Source organism: Sphaerodactylus townsendi, linkage group LG02 (assembly GCF_021028975.2).
Source record: "Sphaerodactylus townsendi isolate TG3544 linkage group LG02, MPM_Stown_v2.3, whole genome shotgun sequence".
NCBI classification, from domain to species: domain Eukaryota; kingdom Metazoa; phylum Chordata; class Lepidosauria; order Squamata; family Sphaerodactylidae; genus Sphaerodactylus; species Sphaerodactylus townsendi.
Genome location: NC_059426.1, coordinates 31,271,681 through 31,286,101, shown reverse-complemented (window position 1 = coordinate 31,286,101; position 14,421 = coordinate 31,271,681). Strand labels below are relative to the sequence as shown.

General features: G+C 44.0%; 1 protein-coding gene across 2 annotated transcripts in view; it reads right to left on the bottom strand.

The window, feature by feature from the left end:
- The window catches only part of ABCB11 (ATP binding cassette subfamily B member 11), an 87,687-nt gene that overhangs the window by 50,850 nt on the left and 22,416 nt on the right, over window positions 1-14,421 (bottom strand). The window contains exon 2 of one of the 2 annotated variants that reach the window (XM_048486031.1): window positions 3,429-3,523. In XM_048486031.1, coding sequence (XP_048341988.1) covers window positions 3,429-3,504 — 76 coding nt within the window. In that variant the 5' untranslated portion in view covers window positions 3,505-3,523. Of the gene's footprint in view, window positions 1-3,428; window positions 3,524-14,421 lie in introns of those variants that run through there. The other variant, XM_048486032.1, reaches the window with a different exon arrangement.

Below are 14,421 nucleotides of genomic sequence, written 5' to 3'. Positions count from 1 at the left end.
ATTACCCAGAACAGCAGTGAGAGAAAAATAAACAAAAAATGAACACCAAATTGATAGTGTGAGAACATTTCTAGTGACATCAGTCATCTCTAGGAACCACCAGAAATACGTCACTGCCAGTGCGCCCCCCCCCCCACAAGTCCCTGCCCTTCCATCTTCCACTGATTGCCAGGCTGAGCCTGACATACATCCTTTGATGCAAAGAAATTGTAGATGGAATCCAGTTCCGCACATGCACATAAGTCAGATCGCCTTGTATCTTAAAGCTACTGCTCCTGGCCCATCTATGCTGCTTTCAGAGGTCTATGTTCATTCATGTATTCATAAATTGACCCAGTGCTTGGAGGCCGGAGCAGGATGGTTAGCCCATCTGCTGAGTGGGGAGGCTTTAACACCTGCCTTTTCCACCCAAAGCATGGGCGTGACCAGTGGTGGGATCCAAAAATTTTAGTAACAGGTTCCCATGGTGTAAGTGATTCAAACTGTGGTGTAACGTCAATGGGGCTGGGCGGGGCACGAGAGGGGCATGGCCGGGCACGAGGGGGCGGGGCATTCCTGAGCGGGGCTGTGGCAAGGTCCTTGGGTGGGAAACGAATGCACACAGGCGCAGGCTGCCACGCACACCGGTGCTCCTCCTGCTAGATTGCTTCGAGTTCTGCGCGTTACTGCTGAGAGGAGGTACGTAACTAAGACAAAAATCACGTGGCAAAATCACCAATTAGTAACCCCCTCTCGGCACACACAAATAATTAGTAACCTACTCTCGGGAACCTGTGAGAACCTGCTGGATCCCACCTCTGGGCGTGACCTTGGAGTTCTTCCTATCCATAGAGGCCCAGCCCAGGTCACACATATGGCCAAACTGGCTTTTTCTCATCTTTGTCAGGCTAAAGCAGTTGGCCCCTATCTATCTTGCACAGACCTTACCACAACAGGCAGTTGATTCCAGACGTGAGAGTCTTTGACAATGCATATTATTGTCTGGTTACATTTCAGTTTTTCAGGATTCTGGATAATGAAGACAGAACTTGCACACATACTTCTATTGGCACATGACCACTTGCAAACATTAAGCCAAGTGCACATAGAAGGTGTAAGAGGCATAAAGAAGCACAATCCTGCTTCCTTTTTCATGCTTGTACACAACCACATTGTCCCAAAGATTGTATGACATTTAAGTCTTTGGAAGAAGGGACTGCGATTTATGTTGATTCCGGTGGACTCCTACTTTGCCCCCCTGAGGGTGTTCTTGAAGGTCAACTGATGCCAGGAACTAAATGGGTGGAGGACCCCAGTAGTTTACAGTGGGGCAGGGAAGAGGGAAATTCCCATAAAGTCCTTGGATGGCTGGATACACCTCAATGAATCGTAAACATGCACTGTGTGTACATTTTTACACATACACTCAAAGTCTCTTGGAAATGGCTTTGAAAACAAATGCCTTGTAATGCCATGAAAACAAATGCCTTGTAATGCAGTGAATGTGCACTTCAAGGGTATCCAACACACACTAGTGAAGACAGAAATGTACAATGAATATGGGTGTGTTTGGAATGTGTTTGCTGAGCCTGCCCTGAACTTCATGAACTCATCCAACCAGATCAGTATTACATGGAGAAAGTGTATGAGATTTTGTTCAGAAGCTCAGATAAATTCATGAAGCTTGGGGTACAGTCCAGCCATGATTCTGAGCCCTCCCATTCCCACATGCAGGCCAACCACATGTGTGCACCTCGCTGGCTACTAGATATGCTAAGTAAGGGGAAGGTGGTTTAATTCTAAATCATTGGTCTCCTAGGCAGAGAATATCTATTCACAACATACTGTTCTCATCCTGAGCAGAGTTCCTCCAGTCTAAGCCCACTGAAGTCGATGGGCTCAGATTAGAAGAAATCTACATAGGATTGCAAAGTGACAATATTAGAAGAAGAGGAGGACAAGTTTGGAATTATACCCTGCCTTTCTCTCCTGGAAGGAGTCACAAAGCAGCTTACAATTTTTTCCCCTTCCTCTCAACAACAGACGTCTTATGACAGTGATGGCGAACCTATGGCACGGGTGCCAGAGGTGGCACTCGGAGCCCTCTCTGTGGGCACGCATACACAGAGTTCGTCATGTGGGGGACAGAAAATCACCCCCACACACACACACACACACACACATCTAGGCTGGCCTGGACCACTGAGCACGATGTGCGCACACCGCGGTAAGCAGGGAGGACTCAGCTGGCGGGCCTGGTGCCTGTGCTCTGGGTGGTTGCTGCCCAAGGGGAGCGCAGAGGAGGCAGAGATGCTAGAGCGCCACAGAGCGGTGCGCATGGGACATTCTGGAGGCTAGGGTAGGCTGGCCCCTGCTCAAGCGAGTGGGACGGAGGAAGAGGGAGCCAACCGGTTTTTTTCTAAACTAAAACCTCAGCATTCAGGTTAAATTGCCGGGTTGGCACTTTGCGATAAATAAGTGGGGTTTGGGTTGCAATTTGGGCACTCCGTCTCGAAAAGGTTCACCATCACTGTCTTATGAGGTAGGTGGGGCTGAGAGAATTCTGAAGAACTGTGACTGGCCCAAGGTCACCCAGCAGGTTTCATGTGTAGGAGCAGGGAAACAAATCCAGTTCACTAGATAAAAGTCCACCACTCATGTGGCGAATCAAATCCAGTTCTCCAGTTTAGAGTTTACGACTCTTAACCACTATACCACTCAGCTCTCTTCCTGAACCAATTCAGCATGCTAAAAACTATAAATGATTTAAAGTACTATATAAATGGTAAGTGTGCTGCTTCCTCGTATAGATATCTCTCTTGTGGACCTCAGAAATCCTTTGCAGCAAAGGGGAGCATCAACATGATGAACAGGTCAAAATGACTGTTCCCCACCCTTATTCTGAACAAAATATAAACCACACTTTCTCAGATGTAAACAGGAAATTGTGGGGTGCCTGTAGGTCACAGGTGTCAAATTCGCGGCCCTCCAGATGTTATGGACTACAGTTCCCATAATACCCTGCCAGCATGATGCTGGCAGGGGATTATGGGAACTGTAGTCCATATCTGGAGGGCCGCAAATTTGACACCTATGCTGTAGGTGAATGCCCATATGAACATACCCTCTTCATCGTCATAGAGAGGGCACAGAGCAAAATTTCATACTCCCTCCCTTCAGTCCTTCAAAGGACCTTTTCATTTCTTTTTCAAGCTGAGCTTACTTTACAGCACAGCTCAGGGAAAGATAGGTAAAAAAAGCCCTTAAAAGATTTGCAGATGTGTTAAATGGCAACTTCAGCAAGTTCTTCCAACTACTTACTGGAGTTGTTCGTTTTGGCTTGGAATAAGGCACACTCCCGTCTCAAAACATCAGATTGTAATGAGGCAAAGGCCCATTCTCTGTCATATTTATGAAGTCAGGTATCATTAAAATGCAGAGTATCTTACGTGATCCATCTGATTCAAAAGCATAGTTGTCTTCTCCGATTTTCTTAATGCTGCACAAAGTAACTGGTTCGGGCATGATCGGCTTCTTTAATTCTCTGTGAAAAGTAAACATAATGCGACTTTCCCAGCGTGTGACAATATTTATACAGCCCAGACACTCTTACATTCATGCATGTCTGAATTCATTGCACTGGTCGGATTTTCCAGCATATTGGAGAAATCCCAAATTTTAACTTATTCATGCAGTGAAGCCAGATGAAATGAAAGTACAGTGAAAGATGGTGTCGGCCAGGCCGCAGCTGCTATAATGAGCGCCTCACTCTTTTTAGACGGATGTTACAATTTGGAATGCTTGAAGCCTGTCGAATTATAAAACTGCCTTCTGCCATTGCTTGGCAGACTTTGATCTTAGGACTTTTTTTCTCGTTAATAACTTAGTGCCATTTTTAAACCAAGAACTGGTGTAGGTTATCAGCAGTTACCCTCTAAGGAGGCAATATTTGTTTAAGGTACCTTCAATTTGTGCATCGACAGCTGTATGGAGCAAGTATCAGCAAGTACATAGTTTAAATACAGATGGCGGGGGGGGGGGGGGAGAAAAAAAAGCAATTCAGGGAAAATTCTGACCTGAGCCCACATTTTGCAAAAACAACCCCACATTGGTGAGTGGCTGATGCTGACAGGTCCAGTGAGGGAATGCCATTGCCTAGTGAGAACAATTCAAGAGGATAGGGTAGAAGTAGAGGGACTCTACTTTGAGGCGACACAGCAGCTGGCCAGGCCCTTGATTTATCAGCCGCGACCATCCTTGATTTACCATCAGCAGCTGACCCTAAGGTCTCAAAGAAGCCAGAGGAATTAAAGAGCCAACACTCTCCAGTGTATGATAAAAGGAAACACTTCTTCACGCAACGTGTGATTGGTGCTTGGAATATGCTGCCACAGGAGGTGGTGATGGCCACTAACCTGGATAGCTTTAAAAAGGGCTTGGACAGATTTATGGCGGAGAAGTCGATCTATGGCTACCAATCTTGAGCCTCCTTGATCTCAGATTGCAAATGCCTTGGCAGACCAGGTGCTCAGGAGCAGCAGCAGCAGAAGGCCATTGCTTTCACAATGTATGTGAGCTCCCAAAGGCACCTGGTGGGCCACTGCGAGTAGCAGAGTGCTGGACTAGATGGACTCTGGTCTGATCCAGCAGGCTAGTTCTTATGTTCTTATGTTCTTATGACGGCATTACAGTTGACTCTCCATTGGAATCAGCAGAAACCATTTCAAATGTGGAGTATTCTTATTACTGGGGTTTAATAGGACAACTCAGTCTGCTGACTGGAGACGCAATCCAATTTTTGGTGTTACAAAATACAAGTTCTGATGGACAAAGTAGATGGCAGTGAGAAAATCTCTACAGTTGAAGTGTCATGGAAAGACTGTTGAACACAGATGGGGGAAACATCAAATCAGAAGTCACTGAGAAATTCTGAGCAGTCTCAACTTTGGTGTGAACCCAGCCTTACGTCCACGAAGCAGGGCAATCAGCTACCAGTTTTCAAAACATCAAGACAACTGAAGATGGACTGCATATTAATGTGTGTCATGCTTAGCACATGGAATAGAGGATGATGGAATAGGAGAAAGGAAATAATCAGTTCCCTCAAATTCTTCAAATTGCCCCCCGCTAATAGACTTAATTTCATCAGAATACTTCCCCAGCTCTTATTTGGCGCAAAGACTTTTGCTAGTATTTAGAAAGCCAACAATTCCACACAAGTTAATAAGTAGAAGACATTTCCTGGCACCTTGTGACATCTCCATGGCCAGGAGGGTATTTCAAGACAATGTTATAAAATCTTCTAAATCTCTGTGATAACCTTCAGCCAGGATCAGAAGAACTTATGAAGGCCATACAGACACTGGATACAGGGGACTTTATGCAACCTCACCGATCAGAGACAAAGATGCCTACTACATGCAAACCCTCTTAGATGACTCTTAATAAGGAAATCACAAACACATTAGTACCCTTACATCATCAGCAACAGGAGAGGAAAATCCTTAAATCACCTCTCCCAAGCAAGAGGCAAGTTCTACAACATACAGTTCCCCAACACCTGTCTATAAATCTGGTACCTTTAACTTATTTGAACAATGAAAGTATGAGTGAGAGAGACTGATTAGCATTAAAACTTATTTATCCAAAACTTCAAACAATGTGAAATACTCATAACAGAATCTTAAGTCTCTGACAATCCACTAATATTTTCCCAACTCCATGACCTTACCCAACCCAGTAATGCACTTTCTACAGTATTAACAACACCCAATTCTGATCTTACACAGGTTGCTAATAAAAGAACCAATAGCTATGTTTTTCTGGACTGTGAGGGAACTTTAGATAATTACTACCATTATATGTCCTCAGTGCTGAAATTGTTATCATGGAATATTGCAGGGTGGCACAGAAAGTGTACTATTTTCTATTCCTGAATCACACCTGGTTCTGCATCTCAGAAAGGAGAAAAATGTCTGGCTATAAGGCAGTAAATGGGAAGAGTTCAGTAACCCGCTTGCCAGTTGTGTTCTTTTAAGTATCAACCACAACCCCTTGTCCTTTGCTTCCTTTGTGTTCAGCATGTTTTATTAATCTTTGAGGGAATAACTAATAAGGAGGAGGAGGAGGAGGAGAAGGTCCCAAGTATCCTGATTTGAAAATCAAAATTAAGAAACTATGGCACAAACCAGCTGAGGTCATCCCAGTGGTAATCAGCACCCTGGGCTCCATTCCAAAAACACTAGAGCTGCACTTGAAACATCTTCAAATCAACAAAATCAAATCAACATCTGACAGATTCAAAAGGCAGCCCTACTGGGATCTGCATGAATGCTACATCAATACATTACAATGTCCCAGGCCTCTGGATAAGGCTTGAATTGTAATGAAAGGCCAACAATCAGTTTAAAAACTAGTGATTGTGATATCAAACAACAGGTGGTAGTAGTAGTAGTAGTAGTAGTAGTAGTAGTAGTAGTAGTAGTAGTAGTAGTAGTAGTAGTAGTAGTAGTAGTAGTAGTAAAGGTCACAACTGTAAGATTGCATCTAAGTTGTCTCATTTTTAAAAATCGCAAAAGAACAACGATGATACTCTAAAAATAAACAGCAGCAGATGTGGAATAAGTATAATACAATTCACTTTCAACCAGGTATTGTTTAAAGTGTCGCTTTTAATATTACTTGTTCCCTGTGACAGTCTTTAATCTTCAAAAATAGCAGGTGGCATAGAAAGATCAGGTTAATACAATTCACAATGTAGCTGTCATACTGAAAATCATTAAAATTTAATCAGAATATATTTTGAAATATGTGATTTTTTTCAAAAAAACCCTGCTGAACTGCAGAATTTTTGTAATGATTTTTTGACTCACCAGCTGAAGTAAAAGATGGAGGAGACAACTGCAAGGATTCCATGTAGTGAAATTATCCAGTAGCTTGCACACCCATTTCCCACATTTGGCAGTTCATTAACCCCTTTGTCAGGATTTAAGCTAAGTAGGCTTTGGCTACTGACATACAGGTCAGTAACCTTATGGTGATTCTATCTAGAGTTCACTGACACCTGATGTAGAATTTTAACCTGGCTAAACCTAAAATATTCATACAACTGAACAGCAGAAGCTGGGAGAACATTATCATGGCTGAGACATAATTCCCAAAACACAGAAGATAGGTAGATACATCTGCAGCAATATCAAGGAAAAACAGTATAATATGGAACTACAGTGCATAAGGAAGATTATAAATTGGTGTGGGAAAGGGCTGAACAATACTACACCCTCCACCCAGTCTCAACCATAAACATTAAAATCACCAAAATGATCTTTCTTTTGTTGCCAAGTTGTACTTTGATGCCATTCTTATGAACCTAAAACATTTTCACTTGGCCCCTCCTCCAAAAAGATGAGAGTGGCATGCCCAGGTTCTCCTAATCTCATTTTATTTCACAATCATCCTCTGATATACATTTAATGTGAAGTGGCTCAAGATTACGCAGTCATGGATGAGTTGGAATCTGAACCTCCAACCCATAACTTATGGTATGTGAAGAAATATGCTTTGATTTTTCTTAATTACACAGAAATGTAAAGTGGTTATCCTGTTTTGTTCCTAGAGTGCGATGCAGTGCCTTCTTTCTTCCTGTTCTTGTCTCATGTTTCCTTATCTGCTGCTCTCTTTGAGAGTAGATATCCATCATTTGGCAAGGTGTGAAGTGCTGGAGCAGGTAAGGTCCAGAGTCAGGTCTGGCACACAAGGGCTGAGACCTGGATCCAGCAAAGCTTCCTTCCTTGCTCTTACCCTGTTTCTCCGAAAATAAGACATCCCCTGAAAATAAGACGTAGTAGAGGTTTTGCTGAAGTGCTAAATATAAAACATCCCCCGAAAGTAAGACGTAGCAAAGTTTTTGTTTGGAAGCATGCCCATCGAACAGAACACCAGAGCATGCAGCTGTGGAGCGGAAAAATAAGACATCCCCTGAAAATAAGACATAGCGCATCTTTGGGAGCAGAAATTAATATAAGACACTATCTTATTTTCGGAGAAACACGGTAGGTTAGATTGCCTACTCTGGCTGTGGTTTTTTCAGGATCTTGAGTAGATGGCCATCTCCCACTGCCTGATCCTTTTATTTGGACATGCCAGGGACTGACCAGGGGACCTTTTGCGTGCAAAGAAGAAGAAGAGAAGAAGAGTTTGGATTTATATCCCCCTTTCTCTCCTGTAGGAGACTCAAAGGGGCTTACAATCTCCTTGCCCTTCCCCCCTCACAATAAACACCCTGTGAGGTGGGTGGGGCTGAAAGAGCTCCGAAGAACTGTGACTAGCCCAAGGTCACCCAGCTGGCGTGTGTGGGAGTGCACAGATAAGTGTGTTAGAGTGCACAGAATTCCCCAGATAAGCCTCCACAGCTCAGGCGGCAGAGCTGGGAATCAAACCCAGTTCCTCCAGATTAGATACACGAGCTCTTAACCTCCTGCGCACATGCTTTGAAAGTGGATTTTGCTATTTCGCACAGCTGCAAAATGCATTGAAAGTGGATTGGAAGTGCATTATTCTGCATGTCCAGAAGGGACCTTAGTCACAGCCCATGGCTTTGCGAGATTGAAAGTCTGATTGGAAACGGGGGTTCTACAGCTGATGCGACAGTTAATGACAGTTGGGTGAAGAGAGGAGAACGCGGCTGTACAGCCTGGAGGAGAAAAAGACGTCTGTGGCTAAACTGTGCGTATAATGAACAAACATGAACTCAATAACCCTAGGAAATAATAAACTCAACTACAGTTTATCGAAGATAATATTTGGATATTGCAGGGATTTTTTAATTTCTTGCCTGGCTTAGTTTTTGTTACTTTGAAAAGCTTTAAATATTTATTTATATGTGAGTTGTTTTTAAAAATCCTGTTCCGTCCCTTAACCCAAATGTAATTTGGGCAGCTTACAACAAACGTCCAAAAAAATACAATATATTATCAAGCCTCCAAACTCACTATTTTAAAGCAGCGAGGAACTCAAAGCAATGATAATTCACCATTCTCTCCTCCATTTTATCATCATGACATCCCTGTGAGGTAAGCTGAGAGAGTATGAGCAACCCAAAGTGGTCTATGCAGCTAAGTGGGGATTTGATTCTGGGTTTCCCCTCTAGTCCCACTAACCACATCATACTGGCTCAAAGGTAAGTAACCAGTTCAGTATCTCAAGCAGAGGGCAGCCAACTGTGAAGTACAGCATTTCTTATGTGTCCAACTGTCAGGTTCCAATGGGTTTTACAACCAAGAAAACATGCATAGGATTGCAGTTTTAGGCCAATGACAATAATTACCTGTCTGACATCAACGTGCCTTGTTGCCAAACTGCAACCAAGACCTGTATTTTCCTTTAAAACGCCAAGGACTAGAACAGGAGAAGCTAGGGTGGATTTGGCACAGCACAAATATGTCTTTAGGACGTTATAAAAAGCGTCTTTGGGAAGAACTTTGCACAGTCTCTTCCCCAAAACGAGTTCAGGTTGTTATAGTCCTCTCAGCCTGGGTTTTTCAAAAAACGCTAAATTAGCGATCTTTTTCCCCAACCCAGGTTGAAGACAATTCCGACCTGCTGAGCAAACTCAAGCAAGCAAGAAATGCTTTATTTCTCCCACCCAAACTTTAGTTTCCACTGCTCATGTCTGCCATTTTGTGTGCTGCAGCAGATTCTCTGTGAATATTCCCCACGGAGGTTTCCTCTGCTTGCAGCTCATCCATTTGCTATTCACTGTAAAAAGTAGATGCATAACGTTTGTTTTGCCTAGCGATCCCAGGCACGTCTTTTTCCTTTTGTTGAGGGGGATGTCTGCAAAGCTACAGCAGCACTTTGACAGAAGCGGCAATTACAGAAGCTGCAATGTTTGTGTTGCCACAGCTTTGCAAAAAAGAGGAAAAACGGCACGTGCATGGGATCGCTAGGCAAAACAAACTTCATTCATCTACTTTTTACAGTGAAATGGCACACGGATGAGCTGCAAGCAGAGGAAACCTCCATGGAGAATATTCACGAAGAATCTGCCGCAGCACACAAAATGGCAGCGCCACTGTGAAATTGACAAGAGTTCCAAGCAGCAGGCTGGGGGAAAAAGATAAGTTTTGGCTAATAGCGCTGGTGTTCTTCCGCACTATGGGAACACAAAATGCCAAAATGGATCTTTTCATAATGTCCTAAAGACGTTATATTTATACTGTGCAGAATCCACCTATGAATGTCTTATTGTACACTGACAACTCCCTCTGAAGTACCAGAAGGACTGCCAACTCTGGGATGGGAAATTTCTTGAGATTCGGGGGGAAGGCCCGGGGAGACCAGGGTTTGGAGAGAGGAGTGATCTCTATGGGGTATAATGTCATAAATTCCACCCTCTAAAGAAGCCATTTTCTTCAAGGGAACTGATAATTATAGGTTGGAAATCTGTTGTGTATCTGTGAGCTCTCCAGGCCTCACCCAGAGGTTGGCAACCCTAGGTACCAGCTAAAAAAATCTGTCTCCCCTACCCTGTGCGCCCTTTTGTAATCAGTCCATGACTGCTTGTTGTTAAATGGGGCTTTTGTGGGGGGGGGGGGATGGTGAGTGGGCCCTGTACAAAACACGGAAACAGCATCCATCCCTCCTGAGGAGTGGGAAGGGGCATTCATTCAGCTCATCTGAACCCCCTTCCCCCCATGAAGCATCAAAAGCGGCATGCAGCCAATTGTTTAGGCAGGATGTCTCTTCCTCCCTCTTTCCTTCCCTCCTTTGGGAGGGTGGATCATGGTCAGGCAAACTGTCTCTCCTTTGTTTTGCTCTGGGGAAGGGCTGTTTCCCTCCTTCCCTGCCCCTGGCAATCCACCCAGGAAACCTATGGTCAGTTGTATGCTGGCTGGAGGGCTGAGCTCAGCTGCAAAATGGACAACCTGCAAGGTCCTATGAGGGAGCACCTTTTTAACATCTTTTTTTTACTGAATCGGGTTTTTTGCTTTATGTGCTGCTTAATTGCCATGAATAATATTTTTATTAGTTGTTGTTTTTAATATTCTGTCAATTTTAATTTTGTGCGAGCTGTTCTGTTGACCACCAGGCCAAGAAGAATAAGCTGCTTGCATGTACAGGTGGCAGATTTCTCTATCATACTTCCTTTTTCAAAACGTTAAGGTTGTCCTGTGAACCCCTTAAGTTCTCAAATAGGATATGTACAATCTACTCCTTCAGCCCCATACCATCCAAAGAGCAGTACAACAGCTCTGGAAAACACAATCTGCCAGCTCTACGTGTAAGTGTTTCTTTTCCCTTGCCGTATGCTCGACATCTAGAAATAAAGGCTGGAAAAGTAGTAAATCAGGTTTTGCTGTTAAGAGTATCTTGTTTGAACTGACAATGATTATATCCTCACAAGTGGGAATCTGTAAGGACTTCCTTCCCTTTTTCTGCCTGCTTCTGTCTTTTCCACTCAGCATCCAACCAATCTTTCTCTCAACTTTGTCTTCAGTTTTCCCTCCTTCCCAACCCCTGGCAACCCACCCAGGAAACCTATGTCCAGTTGTATGGTACTGATTGACACGCTGAGCTCAGCTGCATAATGGGCAATGGGCAAGGACTTATAAGGGAGCACCTAATTTCCCCCTGTGTTCCCCTTCCCTCACTATTTCCTCTTTCCCTCATCTTGGCAATCCCCATATCTTCACTGCTTCTTTCCCAACCATCATCTGATGAACTAGATTTGTTTCCCTGCTCCTACACATGAAACCTGCTGACCTTGGGCTAGTCACAGTTCTTCAGAACTCTCTCAGCCCCACCTACCTCACAAGGTGTCTGTTGTGGGGAGAGGAAGGGAAGGAGTTTGTAAGCTGCTTTGAGATTCCTTACAGGAGACAAAGGTGGAATACAAATTTTCTTTTCGTCAGAGCCACCTCCCCGACCTTGCATGGGGCTGGAGCAGGATGGGCTCATTCCTTCTGTCACAGAGCTGGCCCAGCTCAGACAGGGCAGAGGCCATCATCCCACTGGGAGGTACCCCAGTGACCAACACGCCTCTGTCAGTGACACAAATTAGTCTGAGAAGAGAATGAGAAATTTGCCCAAGGTCACCCAGTGTGTTTCCAGGGAAGAATGAGGTTTACTGTAAAACTCTAGACACTACACCACACTTGTTTTCATGGGATGAGTGTTGCATGTAGACTGGGTGAGACATGCATGTTGACTTTTATCAGTTTGCCCAGTGATGCTTTCTTTCTTTTATTATTGCTTTTATTGCTTTTAGATGCAGCCTTTCTCCTCATGGGCTCAGGGCAGCTTCCAAGATTTTATATAAAACAATAACATCAAATTAAAACGACATTTGAAATAATATGTACACCCCTTTCAAAATTTCAATACTGAACCCACTGAAGGAAAGAAAATGGAAGGTGGAAAAAAGGGATGGACAAAAACTGTAGCTGTCTCAACCGTATGCCTGGTGGAACAACTCTGTCTTACAGACCCTGCAGAATTGCATCAGCTCACACGGGGTCTCACTAGCCAGAGTGTTCCACCAGATCGGGGCCAAGCCCAAAACAGCTCTTGCCTGGTTGAGGCAAGCCTGACATTTCTCAGGTTAGGGACCACCATGAGAACAGCAATCTTTGGAGGACATACCAGGAGAGATGGTCCCGAAGCTACGCTAGCCCCAGACTGTTTAGAGCTTTAAATATAAGTACTAAAACCTTGAACCTGATCCAGTACTCCACCCAGAGCCAATGCAGCTGGTGGAGCCTAAACAATTCTGGAAAGAGTCATGTCCTCTCTGCCTTTTACTGACAGAAACAAAGGCTGTTGTGGTTGCCTTGCAAAAGCCCCTGAGGACATCCATGTCTTAAAGCTATAGGAGGTCCTTTTACTGTTTGGGGGGATTGTCAACCCTCCCCCCCCCCCCCCCCCCCGGTATGTTTTTTAGATTTCAGATTTTTCTGCAAACCTGGGTCATTGCTTCAGGTTTGTAGAAAGCTGTCTTGTTCAGTCTCACAATTCAAGCATCCTCAGATATCACTATTAGAATATACAAGAATCTCAATCCCCTACCTTGTCTTTCTTCTCTCTCCCCCACCCAACCTCCATCTTCACTGGTATTCCTCCACACCCTCCCAATTCTGCCTGTCTCCGAAAAAGAAGCCTTGTCAGCACATGCACAGACAACATCTGTTTGGGGGGGATTACGCTCCCCCTCCATTTTTTCCAGGGTTTTTAGATTTTTCTGTAAACTTGGAATCCCCCCAAATTTGGAGAAAAGTCTCTCATCTGTCAGTGTGGCCCCAACCCATAGATATAAATATCCATGGGTTGAACCACACTTGTCTAGTAGATATATGATGTGGTGGTGGTGGGGGGGGGGAGGAGGAGGAGGAGGAGGAGGAGGAGGAGGCGGCGGCGGCGGCGGCGGCGGCAGGCAGGCAGGCAGGCAGGCAGGCAGGCAGGCAGGCAGGCACTACCATTCCAGAAGGTAGCCTGTGATAGCAAAATTACTTATAAGGCTTTAAGGTACTGATGAACTCCTATGCAATTTTTTAAAATATTATGGTTGTTGTATCTTTGTTGGATTTGAAAGATCAGCATGTTGGATACTATTGGTTAGAATAAAGGGTTATTAAGCAAAGAGAATAATTAATTACTTTCAGGGTGTGTGCTTTTTTATCAGTTCTCTGGATTGATGCATCAGGCAATAGTTATTCTATCACTATTTTCTGGCTAGGAGATTATATCTGACCACAGCTGATTGCACAGTTGCATCATATTTTTCCAGGAAAAGCTGCCATCACATGGCCACACGTACAAAAATGGGGCCTCACCCAGACCGCAAACATTTGAAGGGCTAACTGAGTCTAGCATAACCTTTTTATGGTCTGGAGGCTGCTTCATCAGGAGCATGAAGTAGAGTCTCAGCTAGAAAACAAGAGTTCTAGTAAGAAACAATATCACTAGCGGGGTCAAAAGAGGCACACCCAAGAAGTACGCAATGTAATGTTATTGTCTATAATGAAAGATGAGCACAGCGCTAATTCACAATCCTGCTAATATTCTTTATCTTGCATTGATAATCATGCATGCTGTGTAAATGTGGAGGAGAGCAGGATCATATCTGTGTACCCTGTCTTGAATGTATGTATGTATAAGCTCCTCTAATGTGACCAGAATTTCTAATACATGGTCTCTGGCCACACCCTAGAACATGCAATCCATTTCTTGCCTCTTTCTAATTCATTGGTTTCCTACTGGAGTCTTCCTTTAAAGTTCTTTATTGAAGAATGGTAACTTTTAAGTCAGTAGTACAGTGACCTGCAAGGCTGACACATACTCTCACTGGCTTACTGAATGTTGCTGTTTAAGATGGGAATGCCCACTTGTGCTATATGAAAAACAGAAGGGCACATTCAGTAGGTGATTCCATAAATCGCATGCACA